General features: G+C 51.9%; 1 protein-coding gene across 2 annotated transcripts in view; it reads right to left on the reverse strand.

Moving 5' to 3' along the window:
* Nucleotides 1-15,021, reverse strand: part of TNRC18 (trinucleotide repeat containing 18) — a 92,164-nt gene that overhangs the window by 40,784 nt on the left and 36,359 nt on the right. For both annotated transcript variants that reach the window (XM_075010896.1, XM_075010895.1), the window contains 6 exons: nt 7,557-7,659; nt 6,605-6,810; nt 6,123-6,269; nt 3,918-4,102; nt 2,071-2,494; nt 587-1,537 (listed from right to left, as the gene is read on the reverse strand). In XM_075010896.1, coding sequence (XP_074866997.1) covers nt 587-1,537; nt 2,071-2,494; nt 3,918-4,102; nt 6,123-6,269; nt 6,605-6,810; nt 7,557-7,659 — 2,016 coding nt within the window. The remainder of the gene's footprint in view (nt 1-586; nt 1,538-2,070; nt 2,495-3,917; nt 4,103-6,122; nt 6,270-6,604; nt 6,811-7,556; nt 7,660-15,021) is intronic.

Consider the following 15,021-nt stretch of genomic DNA (forward strand, 5'->3'; position numbering starts at 1 on the left):
GGACCTACTCGGTCCAAACCAGGGAACCTGCCAGGCTAGGGGAGATCGGTGCTGGCTCATCTGCTGCCAGCAGCTGTAATGCCTCACTCTGGCAGCAACAGAGGCCAGTATTGACCAAGCAGGGCCCAGGGGTAGCTCGTGGGAAGGGGAGCCCCGCCGCTGGGAGGGCGGTGGAGGAGCTGCTGAGTGCAGGGCCTGACTTTTTCCTGTGAGTGCTCCAGATGTTGCTGAACACAGGAAGCCCAGACCACAGAGGTCAAACCTGTACCATTTAAGTCTCCACACTGGAACCTGGGCAGACACAGGGAAGGACAGCCCAGAAACCAGCCACACCTCAGCCTCTCGCAGGAGGACTCTAGTCCCACGCAGTCCAGAGCAGCGGCAATAAAGGAAACGCATGCCAGGAGCGCTGCGGAGCTGCAGGGCATGATGCCCCAGTGCAGGCTGAGGATAGGCGTACATCACACACCCACCCAGAGGGGATTCTGTGCATTACAGACCCAGGTAGGCAGCACTAGCTGCTCTGGCACACTCAGGTCACCAGGCTCTGTCTGGGGAGGGCAGGCAGGACACGTTCCCAACTCACTTTGAATTTCCTGCTTCCTCTTCTCCAGTTCCAGCTCTGCTATCTCACTCAGCAGAGTGATCCCCTGCAGGAAGGAGTGCTCCAGGGACAGGCCGGGCGACATCTCCAGGTTCACCCGGGCTTGCGTTAGGCTATTGCCAGTTGTCAACAAGGAACAAGCCTGAGGCAGCTCTGAGGCCGCCACTAAGGCATTCATGCCAGCCAGTGGGTCTTCTGGCTTGATGTCCAGATCTGGGATTTGACAGGCTACCGCCTCATCTGCATATGCGGGGAGCTCTGCTCCCTGCCCCCTCTCATCCAAAGGCAGAACAGGAAACTCTCCGCCCTGGGGCAGGTCGCTGCTCTGCAGTTCCATGGGTAGAGAAGGCTCCTCTCCCTGGGGTGCCAGGTCCAGCCCAGGTTGTTCACTCTGTGGGTGCATGAGGGAGTCCTCGTAGTCCATGCGTACGGAACAGGTTTCCATCCCATTCCCAGCTTCAGCCACGGCCTCTGACTCTGCAGGGCAGGCTGCGACCTGATACGCTTGGTGACAGTTCTGCAGAGCTTCTTGCTCCTGCTCCAGAGCTCTCAGAGCTTCATCTTGGTGCAATAGGAGGTTGCAACTCTCTACATTCTGTCCTGGGACAGCACTAGAGGTGGCTGTGTTCAGAGCCTCTATGTCCTGCTCGCAGATAGCTCCCTGGCTTTCATCCAGTTCCACCTCTGTTTTCACCCGGTCCTCCAAGGAGTCCTCTTCTGCCACAGCCTGAATGGGCTCTAGCATTTTGGATGGAGACAAACGGATGGGTTTGACCTCTGGAGAAAGCTCCATGTGCTCAGACCCTTCTGCAGGCAGTGGGACATCGGGAGCCAGGCCGTCAGCATCAGAGGCTGCAGTGGGCTGAAGGAGGTAGGGATAATGTCTTCCAAAGGAGGCAGGAAGGGACTGGAATGGATATCCTGGTGGAATCTCTGCAAGAGACCCAAAGGAACATGAGCCACAGTGACTGAGGCCAGTGGGGCTCATCCCATAAGGGCAGGTTCTCAATTACTCAGCTTCACCCTCGCCAACCCCATCCCTTCTCGGTGGCTGTTGCTTATTGGAGTTGCCACCTGCCCAGGATGTCACCCTCTGCCAAGGATGCAAGACCAAAAGGTTCTCCCAACCCACTCCTGAGTTGAGAGGAGACTTCAGCCTCTATTCCGTCAAAGCTGGGCTCTTCCACACTGCTCCCCCAACAGACATCAGCGTTGAGGAGCAAACCCTTCCCAAGGTAGGACGGGAGTGCAAGATACAGAACTGGGGCTCCAGGCTTCCCCACTGTGTCCTAGTACCACGCTTGCCAGGGGCTGATGAATCCTTGCGCATTAGCCTTCCTCTAAAAAGACCCTGCACCTGCTCTTCTCTTGCGGGAGGGTTGGAGGCAGGAAAGAAGCAAGGAGAGAAGGAACAAAAGGGAGCCAGGCACAAAGAGAAGGGCGCTCTTCCAAAGCAGGGCTCTTACCTGGGAACAAAGCCTGGAAAGGGCTGGTAGCTTCTTTTTCCAGCTCCAAGTCTTTCTTCTCCACATTCTCAGGCAGCTCTTCTTTTGGAGGGATGGCAGGGGCAGGGGGTGGAGAGGCAGGGGGCGGGCTGGAAGGGTGGGAGCTGGGGGTGGCCGGATAAGAATAAGCTGGCTGTGTAGGTGGCTCCTCCATCTTTTGGATAACCTCAGCTTTGAGCACAGACACGGGCGAGGCCCTGGGAGACAGAGGAGGTGGACTCACAGCCTTGCTGTAGGATGTGGAGGTGCTTGGAGACAGAACAGGTGGCTTTCGGTGCAGCAGCCCTGAGGTGGATGAGGAAAGGCCTGATTTTGTATTGTCCAGGCTTCGTTTAGTAACCTTCTCGTCCATGTCTGCTCGTTGCTCATTTGCTTTTAACCTTTCCTGTTGCAAAAAGCAGAGGAAGGCATCAGAGAAAGATGTTTCTTCAGGCATCGGGATAAAATCACCAAAACAAAAAGGTCCAACATGACTAAACGAGACCAGAAGCAGGACTTCCTAGAAATGGAGCCCGCACAGTCAAGGTGCATCTACACAGCAAAGTTATTTTGAAATAACACTGCAAGCATCTACACAATGCAGCTGCTATTTTGAAGATGACTTATTCCAAATTTGGTAAATCTCATTCCATAAGGAATAGCACCTATTTCGAAATAGGGGCTGTGTAGACATGGAAGAGGGGCTATTTCAAAACAAGATCTTCTGGAATACCTTATTTTGAAATAAAGCTGCTGTGTAGGCATAGTGTTTTCGATTAGAACCCTGGGAAACAGTGCTTCCTGGGGCTCTAATCTGAATGGGGCTCTATTTTGTGCAGATACATTATTTTGGAATAAGTTTTGTTTATTTTGGGGCTTCTCTGTAGCTTGGATGCATTATTCCAGAATAGCTTATTTTGGAATAATAACTCCAGAATAAACTATTCTGGAATAACTCTGTAGTGTAGACATGCCCTCAAAGATGGAGATGCGAGACCAAGAGCTGGGAATGGTTCTCTGCAAGAAGTGGGTAGAAGGGCAGGCAGGAAAACCCTGCAGGGGGCAGAGATAAATGCTTAAACTGAAGAGGTTTCAGCGGAGGCCAGGCGGTGGTTGCAGCCCACTTTTGTGATTTTTATCATGACCTTTGTGACAATGGAAAACATGCATCTGAAAAATTCAGAAACGGGGAGGCAACTCAAAAAGCCCCCAAACGTATTTTTAATAAAAATCTCAAAACTTGTAAGCCAATCTTACGATTTCTGGGGCCTGTCTTGTGGCTTTTGGACACCCGGGGTTGGCAATATAGGGCCCAGGGTCTCAGGAAAGAAGTTGAGCCAACACTGACTTGTTTTGTAAGATTATGACAACAGAAGTTGTGTAACTTCTGGAAGTTGTACTGGCAGGTGAGCTGACCCCAGCTTACATGGCTCCAACCCAAAACTGCAGCCAAACACCTCCACCTTCAAGGATGTCCAAAATCCAAGCTTGGCTCTTTAAAACATGCCAAATGCCCCCAGAACATGAGGCTTCCTTAGGGCCTGGGAATTACAAAGGAAATCACTCCCTCTGAATGCTGGGGACACACACACAAAGCAGGCAGGTCGCTGATGTTTGCTCTCCCGGGAAGAGGGTGACCAGACAGCAAGTGTGAAAAATCAGGAAGGGGGCAGGGGAAATAAGCGTCTGCGTAAGACAAAGCCTCAGATATTGGGACTGTCCCTATACAACTGGGACATCTGGTCACCCCAACCAGGAACACTGACTTTGAAGTTGGCCTGCCTCAAAACAAGGGGCTCCCTTTCCTGGCCACAGCCTTTAGAACGTACCACCAGCTGCGCATTCCTCTGGAGCTCCATAGCATGGGCAGCTTGCTGCTGCAGGATGTACAACTCATGCTGCCGAAGCAGTTGCTGGTGAGAGAGCAGTTGGAGCTGGTGAGCATGCTGGAGGGTGCTTCTCGTAGGAGGGTACATCGCAGGCCAGAGGGGAGGCGTCCGGTCCATCAGTTCAGCTAGGGAACAAGGGAAGACACAAAGGCAATCACAACCTGGCTGTTAAAACGGGCAGAACCCACGTGCATGGGAACAGCTGCAGAGGTACATGGAGGAATCCCAAGTATCGTTACAGCCTGGGGACTGACTGGTGCCATGAAAGTACTAGAGGACTACAGTAGATGGGATGCTGCATATGAGTCAATAGTGTCCTTGTAGCCAAGAAGGCTAACGGCATATTGAGGTGCATTACGAGGAGCATTTCCAGCAGATCTAGAGAAGTTATTACTCCCCTTTATTTGGCACTGGTGTGGCCACAGCTAGAGACCTATGTCCAGTTTTGGGCCCCCAGTAGAGTAAGGATGGGAATGCATTGGAGAGGGCTCAGTGGAGGGCAATCAAAATGATTAGGGGGCTGCAGAACATGACCAACGAGGAGAAGCTGAGGAATTTGGCCTTATTTAGTTTGCAGATGAGTAAGAGGCGATTTGACAGGAGCCTTCAACTTCCTGAAGGGTGGCTCTAAAGCGGATGGACAGAGGCAGTAGTAACAGATGGCAGAACAAGGAGAAATGGTCTGAAGTTACAGAGAAGGAGGTCTACGCTGAGTATTAGGAAAATTTAGTTCACCAGGAAGGCGGTGAAGCACTGGAATGTGTTACCTAGAGAGGTGGTGGAATCTCCATCCCTAGAGGTTTTTAAGTCCTGGCTTGACAAAGTCTTGGCTGGGATGATTTAGTTGGGTTTGGTCCTGCTTTGGGCAGGGGCCTGGACTCAGTGACCTCCTTAGGTCCCTTCCAGCCCTAGGATTCTATGATTCTATGAAATATTAGCTGTAGATTTCGGTAGTGCCCTCTCCTGGGAGTGCACAGGGATTAATATAATAGTTCACACATAAATACAAGTACCTCCCCTTCTTCAACTCCCCAGCTTTCCCCACACATACTCTCCCCTTCACCCCAACAGATGTAGGCAATACCCAACGGTAGGGCCTTGTCCATGCCAGAAAAGCCAACAGACCTAGTCTGTGTCTGACTAGTGGGGGAATGGAAGAGCCACAGTTGAACCTCCGAGTCTTGAAGGCTCCATCACACTTGCAGTTCAATCTAGTTTTGATGCCCCAGCTGACTTCAACTACATTGTCTCAGACAGCCAGGCCCCACGACACACAGGGCTCTACAAGAGATAAGGAAGCGAGGGCTGTAGTTGAAGAACGGGGTGTAACGTATTTGCAACTGCTGAAATAATTGGAAACGCAGACAGCGGAATCCCAACCTGGCTGTTAGCACAGGACAGGTCAACAGTCCTGTTCCAAAGCTATGGCAAGGCCCTGCTCCCAGCCAAACCACCACCCCTTAGAAGCAGCGCTGGTGGTAAATCTTTCCCCAGCTCTGCCTCAGCTTCTGAGACAGGCATTTCCCGCAGTTCTCAGTCTCTTATCAAGCGAGACTGGGGAATCCCCATTACTGGAGGATTTTAAGACTGGCTGGACAAACATCTGTCTGGATCCTGCCTCAGCACAGAGAGATGGACTAGATGACCTCTTGAGGTCCCCTGCAGCCCTACATTTCCATTACCCTATGGTCCCCAGGTCTGCATCAGCCTGCAGAGCCCATCCTGCTGGGTCACAGAATGGACCAGACCCAAGGATAGGAAACTATCAGGCTGGGAAAGGAGATGATCTATGAGACTTTTCCAAAGTTCTCCACAGAACGGCTTGAGAACCACCCTCCACACTGCCTCTCAATGCCACACGGCTTCTCCACCCCCACCCCACCTCAACACAAACACTCCCTGCCTGAGAATTTTATCCTTCAAACCTCAGTACAGGGAGGTTCTAGTCCAGGAGCGCCTTCCGGACAGATGTCGACCATTTGAACCTCGAGGGAAGGTTCTAAGCTCCAGTCTCTCTTTCTAGGTACTGTACGCATACACGCCTGGTCTGCCAGCCTGGGCAGACTTCTTCCCTTGTTCATCTCCACTGAACTCTGTGTTGTTTTCCTTCCAGACAGGAGCCCTGAATCATCTCTGCGGGCTTACCAAAGTGTGGCAGGTGCTCGCTGGGAATCACGACAAGCTGCCCAGACTGAGGATCCCTGGCGAACTGGTAGGCAGAAGAGAGAGCACCCCCAACGGCAGGGGGGAAACCTGGAGTCATGCCTTGATGCAAGGATGGGTGGCCAAGTCCTAGAAGGAGAATCATCATCAACACTCAGGTCAGTCAATCAATGCGGGCTCCTGCAGACACTCATGCACCAGACAGTGACAAATGATGGGACAGGGACAGAGACGTGACACCGGAAAGTCTGGCCGCCCCCAGGGATTCAGAAGGACAGCACCCACCGGTGCATTTGAAACTGCAGGTTATTTGCAGAGCAGCTGCTTTCAAGAAACCTCCCTTTTCAAGAAATCAGGGAGGTGCCACTGATCACTATGGTTAGTCATAGTCATCTTGTTCCTCTTTTATTCTTGCGGAAAAGTCAAGGGCATGGAGCCACCCTCCCCCTCCCAGAAGGACTCACCATAGGGATGGCCAGCTAGCCACATGGAAGGGCTGCCAGTCCTGGGGAGCCACGGGTGAGCTGCCAAATGCGAAGCCGGGTCGGCCGACCAGCGCCCGGAGCCGGTCAGGGCTGGCCCCCCAGTCACCATGAGGTTGGAGTTCAAACCGTTTGCGGCACAGCTGGATGGATGCAGTCGGGCATAGTCTGCCAGTTCTTTGCTTTCTCTGGTTATTGGAGGGCAAAGGCAGAAGAGTCAGAGCCAGGGTAGGCGCTGGGCGTGTTGTGGCTAAAGATACAGCGCACAAGGGCTGTTGACTGGCAATGAACCACAGCACTGGGGAAGGAAGATTACCAGACCCACCCCCCAAAGAATCAAAGTGCAGCTGGGAGACGCGAAGACAGACCAGGAGGACTCATGCAGTCACCACAGGCCCCTGAGAATGAAGAGGGAGGTTAACAGAAGGCCCAGTTTGCATTCCCATATTGATCCTGTTCCTCTGCCAACCCAAAGCTGTCTCTCTCCACGTGGCTTCTCATTTGGACCAGCTCTGGGTCATGTGCCAGGGTCTCCTGCAGTTTGTGGGGGCGTTGGAAAGGGTTGTCTTGTTTGCAGATGCCGGGAGCTATGGGGACACACACACACCTGTGCACAATGTCAGCAGGTTTGAATGCATTCTTTGCCCCCGACTCCCCACTCCCAGTTCCCAGCCCTCTCCCAAGGCCTGATCTTCACCCTTGGGGCATTAAAGTGCAATGCTGCCTGCTGAGCCTAGGGCCAGCTGCCAGGCTACTGTTCCCAGAAGTGCTTGCTCAGCCACATGCACAGGCCTGCCGCGCTCCTGGCAAAATCTGTGACTTCACTCAAGAGGGTACACGGCCAGTCACGCAAGCCTGAATCACGAGGTCCATCTCCGCGTGCTCAGCAACACAGCCCAGTCCACGCCGGAAGGAGCAACCCGCAGAGCCTCACCTGAGCACCTTCTCCTGGTCTCGCTCCAAACGCCCCGCCAGGAAGTGACTGTCCCGATGGCGGGTTCGGTCATCCCCACAGTCGTCATCCGTGCGGCCATGCCCTAAGACACAAACCATCAGCTGTCAAGACGGGTGCTGTCCCTGAAATACAAGCAGCTCTCCTCTGGTCTGAGCCAGGCCAAGTACCCTCCACCCCGCCACTGCACTTCCAGGGCTACAGTCCCCATCTAGGATCTGCAAAGGGCTCTAAGCCCCTAAAGCAGGTAACAAAATCAGCTAGCATGACAGACAAAGGAGCAGAGACTGAAACGTACCTGCTGATCAGAGGCACGGCCAAGACACACTATCTCCCTGGGGAGTCTGGCATTCGGGGGTTATTTTCTCACCTTATTCCCATCCCAGTCACGCGTGGCTGACCTACGTACTTTCAAGTCACTGAACTTAGCTAAGCTTGTACCTTGTGCTCTCCCGCTATAATCGCCAGCCAGGGAAAAAAGAGAAGTAGCCCAAAAAGAACTGATTCTCAAAGCAAAACTGTTCCAACCATCTTTATATAGGAGTGTGGTGGATTCACCAGCATTTGAAGTCTCAGTCCAGGCTGCAGTTCCTTCTATGAGGTCTGTGCAAAGTCGACATCTGTGGCAGATGTAGCGTTGGGGGGTGGGGTGTCATGTTCTTTGCGCTATGCCATACAGGAGCGCGCAGCACAAGATCCCTGTGGCCCACTCTGGCCTCACAGTCGATAAATCTATGACCTTACACACGCACAGACACCCACTGATAAAAGCACATGCTGACCAACTACACCTGCTGGGACAGAGCTTAGGGCACAGATATTCCAGCAAAGCAATAGCCATCAGAGAAGCAACAGCATCGACCCAGCGGTGCAAAAGAACCTTACTCGGGACAACAAAGGAAATCTGCCCAGACACGGGTAGGTGTTGCCATCTTAGGGCCCAGGGTAAGAGAGCAAGATACTGGACACTTACCAAAATACCAGGAGGACCCAGAGTAAACAAAACAATAGCAGCATATGGGGATATACTTATAGAACTGGAAGGGACCTTCAGAGGTCACTGAATCCAGTTGCCTATGCTCACAGCAGGGCCTATCACCCTCCCTAGCAGGGTTTTTTTTTTTCCCCTAAAAACTCTATTTGCCCAAAATGGTCCCCTGAAGAATTGAACTCACAACCCTGGGTTTAATAGACCCATGTTCAAACCACAAAACTACCCCTGGCCCCTAGTGCTCAAAGCTAATGCAAACAGGGTTGGAGAAGGGGTAATGACCTCCTGCTGCAGGGTGTTAAGAGGATTTCTGTTGGGGATTAGGATGAGGCCTTCTTTGGGGACCAGACTATCCAGCTCCACTATGGGCTTGTCTACACGGGCCCCCTCCTTTGAAGGGGGCATGTAAACAAGCCTGGTTGGAGAATAGCAACGAAGTGGTGCACTGCGTCTGCAGCGCCTCATTAGCGTAACACCCAGCACATGAACTTCGAAGCGGCTAACTCCGACGCGGGGGCAGGCAGTCTCGCCGTGGGCGCTGCGAGCAACCCGCGCGACTTCGAGCTTTCCTTACTTCCGAAGCACTTTGGGCGTAAGGGAACTTCGCCGTTGCGCGGGTCCTGCAAAGTGCCTGTGGCTACGCTGCTCGCCACCGCTTAGAAGGTCGCAGCTTTGAAGTTCCTGCGGCGAGAGCTGAGCTGGTGAGGTGCTGCGGAGGCAGCGCAGCATCTCGCCGCCGTTCTCCGACCGGGCTCCTTGAGGGCTGGTGTAGACAAGCCCTAGGAGAATTGGCACCTGTTTCTCGCAGACATGTGACGCTGGCCTCTGTCAGTGACAGGAACCTCGACGCGCCTCGGGGCTGAGCCGGTCTGGCAGTGCCTGTGTCCCAAGGGTAATTTTTAGCTCAGGGTGTCTTGTATCTTCCTCACTTTTTTCTGAAGCCTTTGCCTCACCCCTCCCCCCCACTTTGCGCTCTCACAAACACAAACTTCCTCACAGCCCTTGCCGGGTACTCTCCTGGGAGTGGCAACCAAAGCCCAGCTTTGTTCCTGGTAAATCAACAGCACCAGCAGGAAGCCTCCTGAGTCCCCTGACCTGACACAGGTTGGTCTCCCCTTCGCTAGGCCCAGCCTTGGCGAGGCCCCACTCCGCACTCCTCCAAGCTGCCTCCCCCTTGGAACAGCTAAGCTGCACCGCCTCACGGAGCTGCCCCTTTGTCCATTTGCACCACTGTCCCAAGGCCCACGTTCTCCCTTCTGGCTGATACGGGTGCACAGGGAAAACATCTCTTCACGTCAAGTCTATTCTGCCGATGGGGGTCCTTTCAAGGGATGGCTCCCCTGCATATTTCGGCAGACCTGGACAGTCTGCGCTGCTGAGCTGTCAAAACTCCCAGTTCCCTCCATTTGTACTGTCAGGAAGAATATTGCAGAGCAACAGGGCAATCTCCCCTATCTTCTCCCCCTCTGGTTTCCGGCAGGTATCAGGTGGAGATGGGTGCACCAGGGCAATGAGCACCTCAACCAAGGGGCTCTAACCTGGAGCCAGCCAGCGTTCCCTGTAAGCTGAGCACATGGGGTGGCCGTCCAGGAAGAGATTCAGGTGCTGCCTAGCTGATGAGCAGAGAGCCCACAGCCGGCAGTGTGTGTGTTTCTATTGCTGGTTCACACCTGTACTTGTCTTGTTGCACATAACAAAATTTATTCCACACATGGATGGAAACGGTTTGCTGGAACACTCAAACACACAGCTCAAACAAAGCCTGGATGGGCATGGCACTTTATGGACAATAGCTTCCACAGCCTGCTGCTTCGTTAAGCCAGCAGCTCACGCTGGATACCAGTTTCTGGCAGCCAATAGCTCATCCTTCCCTGGTTTTAATGGCTCCCATATACTTCTCGGAGACCTGCCAGGAGGGGGGCAAGGTTGGCCTGGAACAGAGGCTAATGCAGTCACCTCATGTCCTGGGGCAGAGGGACGCAGCCTCTCTGCTGACCCAGAGGACAGATAGAGGCTCTCACCCATGTCATATCCCTCAGGGGCACGGCCGTGGAGCGTGGGCCCTTTTGGGATGTGGCTGACAGACAGGGCATCTGGATCCTCTCTCTGAGCTGTGAAAAGTTATGCTCCAGTGGTATTGTGTACTGAGCTGCTTCATGCTGTCACACTTCCCCCTGCTAAGCTGGGAGATCCATCACTCCCCCCCACATTCAAACAGGCAGCACCAAAGGGACTGAGTGATGGTCTTTGACTGCAGAGCACTGGAAACGAGAGGAAGGGAGATGTATTTTTCCAGCAAGTTTGCTGGTAGCACCGGGCCAGGGGGTTGGCGGTGGGGGTGTCATACAGCAAAACCACTTGTAGCGTGGCTGCTGCCTATGTACAACTAAACACCGTGCTGTGATCCGACGCCAGTTGAGCTGGGGGTTGGGATTATTTTAAGAGCTTGTTAACAGGGCCAACGTGCACAGGCCCACAGCCCACTCCCCCACGTTTTTCCATTTGCAGCCCTTTTGACTGACTGAGTTTTAATCAAGGCCTGGCGGTCTCTCTGGCAGCCAAGCTTGCAACAGAACTTTGGCTAATGGCCTCTCAGGCTGTTTTCCCTCCACTAGCCATTTTATTGGTTTATTTTTGCCCCCAATGTTATTTCAGATCCACTATTTACAGATGGGCTTTTTTAACTGACTGCCCCCCAACCCCACGCACCTCATTTTTGCTTACACTCTTCCCCTTTCCATTGGGGGACAGTCCCTTTTCTGTACAAACCAGTGCTTGTCCCTGCCTGTGAATGCCCATTTTGTCCATCTGTATGAACATGACGCATGGACCGCATACAAAATTCAATCACTTAGGCGCAGAGGAAAAAAGCTCAGGCCTGTTTCCTTGGCAACTAATGCCCAGTACTAAATACCTGCATTTTATTTGCCAAATACTACAGATTAGCAAACTACCGCCGCCTCTCTCTTTCTTAAAAGGTCTAACCATTCAGGCACCGGCCACTCAGCACAAGCAAGCTGATGTTATTAGTAGAATCTCTCTGGGTGCACAAGGGAAAGGGAGGGAGAAGAGGTAAAAAAGGACGGCCTTGTTTTCTGTATGAAAGCCAATTCCATCACTTAGCAACAGACCCGGAGGCTTGTTAGAATTCAACCTTTGTTTGCTGCCTTTTTGTTTGGCTCCGTAAATTACATTTACCGCAGGCGGACAGGGTCTGGGTACCTGAATGGCTTAACAAACAGCCCCCTGTGATGGCTAGGAGGCCTTCTGAGGGCTCACGCCACAGCTGAGGGGAGTGTGGAAAGACCAAAGGGGGCTGTGGGAATGAGGCGGAAGGGGTCCAGGCGTGGTGGCTGCTAGCCGAGAGAAAAATGAGCCTCCAGACAAAGGTTTAGGCTAGGGGTGTGATGGCCAGGGTGATGAATCTCTGCCCCCCGGGAGAATTAAAAAGTGAATCTGACTGAATGTGTTTGTCTCCCTCGGGCTTGCTCGTTGCTGCCAAATGAATCAATCAGTGCTGGCTTGGACAGGGGCGGAGAGCAACAGGCATGGCAGAAGGCTGAGAGAGAAGAGGTGCCAACAGGTGGAGGGTGAGCGGTGGCAGGGTTTGGGGAGCTGGTGTTTCAGGACAACGGGATGCCCAAGTCTGACAGGTAGGTTCAGAAGTGCTCATGGCTGGGAACTGCCAGGACTTTACTCCTTCAAGCAACATTCCCACTGATCTTTTCTATCCCTGTGCGGACTTTTTCCATCCTTGAGTGCAATAATTTTTATGTGCACTGAGTCATGTGCGAACGTGCACCACCCGCAGAAACAGAACCTAGCTGTGGGTGCTCTGCTAAGCTGCTGGGCAGCGTCTGAATCACTCCTGTGCAGCTGCCCAAGCGCTCAGCTTACAGAGAACGCTGCCCTCAAGGGTTGAATTTCTGCATCTCTGCCATAAATTCCTAGATCCGAACTGCAAATCCCATAGTTCTGTTGCTTTCCTCCCTCTGCTCCAGAGCACCAATGATTTTAGCTCTATAGCTAGCACCCCTGTTGCAGGCTGGCCTTGGCTGTGTTAACAGGCCTGACACTAAGCTCAGAACAGGGTCCTTCAGTTGGCAGAGGGGTATTTTGGCGTTACAAACCAGACACTTCAGCCTTTCAAAGCAGGAGTGGGCTGGAAGAGGCACTGCCTTCCTCCTCAGCCCAGCGAGTCCCAATTTGCCCTGCTATGCGCCCGGTCCCATTCCCAGCCCTGGGCTTGTTAACCCTTGCTGTCTGCGTTCCCTCAGACCTGTTTTTGTTGCAATGAAGGTGAAAGAGGGGTATTACAATGGATGGAGCATCCGTGTACAAGTGGGTTTTAGTGTAACCCTGGAAACACAATGTGCTTATCTCCTTGGCCCTTCTATTCAGTTGCAGGAGAACTGGCTTCTATGCTGCTCCCATGGACTGAGTGTACGTTCACACTTATTGGGGTCCTGGGTTTCAAAGAAGCATAAACACTGCTCTAAAATGCACCCCCCTTGCGGTGGCTTTGAGCAGGATGGTACAAGCAAAGGCATCCACACACTTTGGGGAAATGCAGGAAAAAGAGATTCATTATGGAAAAGAAGATTCCTAATTCAACAACATACTTAAAGAGGCCAGGTAAGGGCAGTCATGGCTGCTCTACAAGACAGTGCAATGGCTTAACTTACATTGTTTTTTTAAACAGGCTGAACCTCTCTAACCCAGAACCCTCTCATCCAGCAACATTCATAATCCGGCATGATTTTAGTTAGCCTGATGACCACATATCATGGGTGCAGCCAAGTTTCCCGTGGTCAAATAAAGTTTGTTTCCAGCCACCAGTCCTGGCTCTCAGGGTTCTGTGCTGTTATTTGGCTGCAATTTACCCCCCAACGTCCTCTCAGAGCCCAGTAAGCAGTGGAAGTGTTGGTCATGTGCTAAACAATATTGACCTCCGGTGATGCGGGAAGTTCTCTCACCTGGCACTGGTGAGAACCCAAGGACGCTGGATGAGAGAGGTTCAACCTTTACTGACTGAGTTAGACTGGTGCAGGCCAGCTCTTCACCTCAGCAGCCACACTGATTTTGAGTAGTGAAGGTTCATCTTAATCTGCTTATTCTGAAACCAGATACAACTAAAATCAAACTAAACCGGAAAAAAAAGAATCTACTGAGGGACCTGTAGTAGCTTAACTAAAGTGGTTTGAAAAGGAAAAGAAAAAACCCTCACACATTCATTTAAATCACTTCAAGTTTAGGTGGTAGGAAGGGAACGTCAAGGGTGCGTCCTCTGACCTGGATTTGGTCACCCGACTTTGCAAACACAAGCAAATGCCATTATTAGAGTGACTAAAAGGGTTTATTTTTCCCTGCCAAAGATTTCGAAAAAGAGACCCCACTTTTTTTGTAAAAGTTTTCCAGAGAATTTTTCAAGCGTTCCTTTAAAAAAAAAAATACAGGAACACTTGGCATTTTCGTCTTCAGCAGCTGAGAACCAAACATACATTTGGCGCACGCCGTTATTTGGTTGTACTGAAAATTCCCTCCCAAACAGCTGAAATTACTCTGTTTTCAATGACTGAGCACTCAAACAGTCTGGGGATGAAAAACCTGAACTTTTTTTGTCAAAAACATACATACCCCAGAGAAATTTCTGTTCTGAGGAAAAAGCTGTTTGTGTCAAAAAAAAAAAAAAAAAGCGCAGTCTAGTAGCACATTAAAGACTAACAGAATAATTTATTAGGCGATGAGCTTTTGTGGGTATGGCTATGATCTGGAGAAGTGGGTCTGTCCCATGAAAGCTCATCGCCTAATAAATTATTCTGTTAGTCTTTGAAGTGCTACTGGACTGCTTTTTTGTTTTGACAGACTATAGACTAGCATGGCTCCCTCTCTGTTATTGTGTCAAAAAAATATTTCGAACGAAAACTCTAGACCAGCTCTAACCACAGCAGACCATGATGGGTATACGCCTGCCCTAAAACCCAACAGGAAGGCTGGTTTTGACGTGAGCAGACTAAACGTTCCTGCTTGCCCAGGCCAGAATCCAACCTGAGTTGCTCTTTGCTTACTGATGGGCATTTGGAGGTAGCAATGGTTCATTTGCTCTCTGGACTCTGTCTCATTATTCTTCCTGTTTGACAAACATGTGAGTCTGTTAGCTTAGCCATGACAGTGAACACACGGGGTACCTGGCACCCCAACGCTCTTGTTGTTTTGTCTGTTCTGGGGAAAGGTTTGGGGTACTGCTGGTAGGTAGGGAAGCAGGGGCCAAAGCAGCAGAAAGAATCTCAGCCCCTGCCCTAAAGCTGATGTCACTACAATTTTCGGACCAGGGAGCCAGCTATTTCTGGATGTCCACGCAGTGGCCGTGGGTGGGAGCGCACCAAGGGCTGTAGCCTTTCATGCTGGGTGTTATGGGAAGTCCCATGATAGTCACCAGAGCCTTTGCCATGCAGA

Source organism: Carettochelys insculpta, chromosome 16 (genome assembly GCF_033958435.1).
Source record: "Carettochelys insculpta isolate YL-2023 chromosome 16, ASM3395843v1, whole genome shotgun sequence".
Classification (NCBI taxonomy): domain Eukaryota; kingdom Metazoa; phylum Chordata; order Testudines; family Carettochelyidae; genus Carettochelys; species Carettochelys insculpta.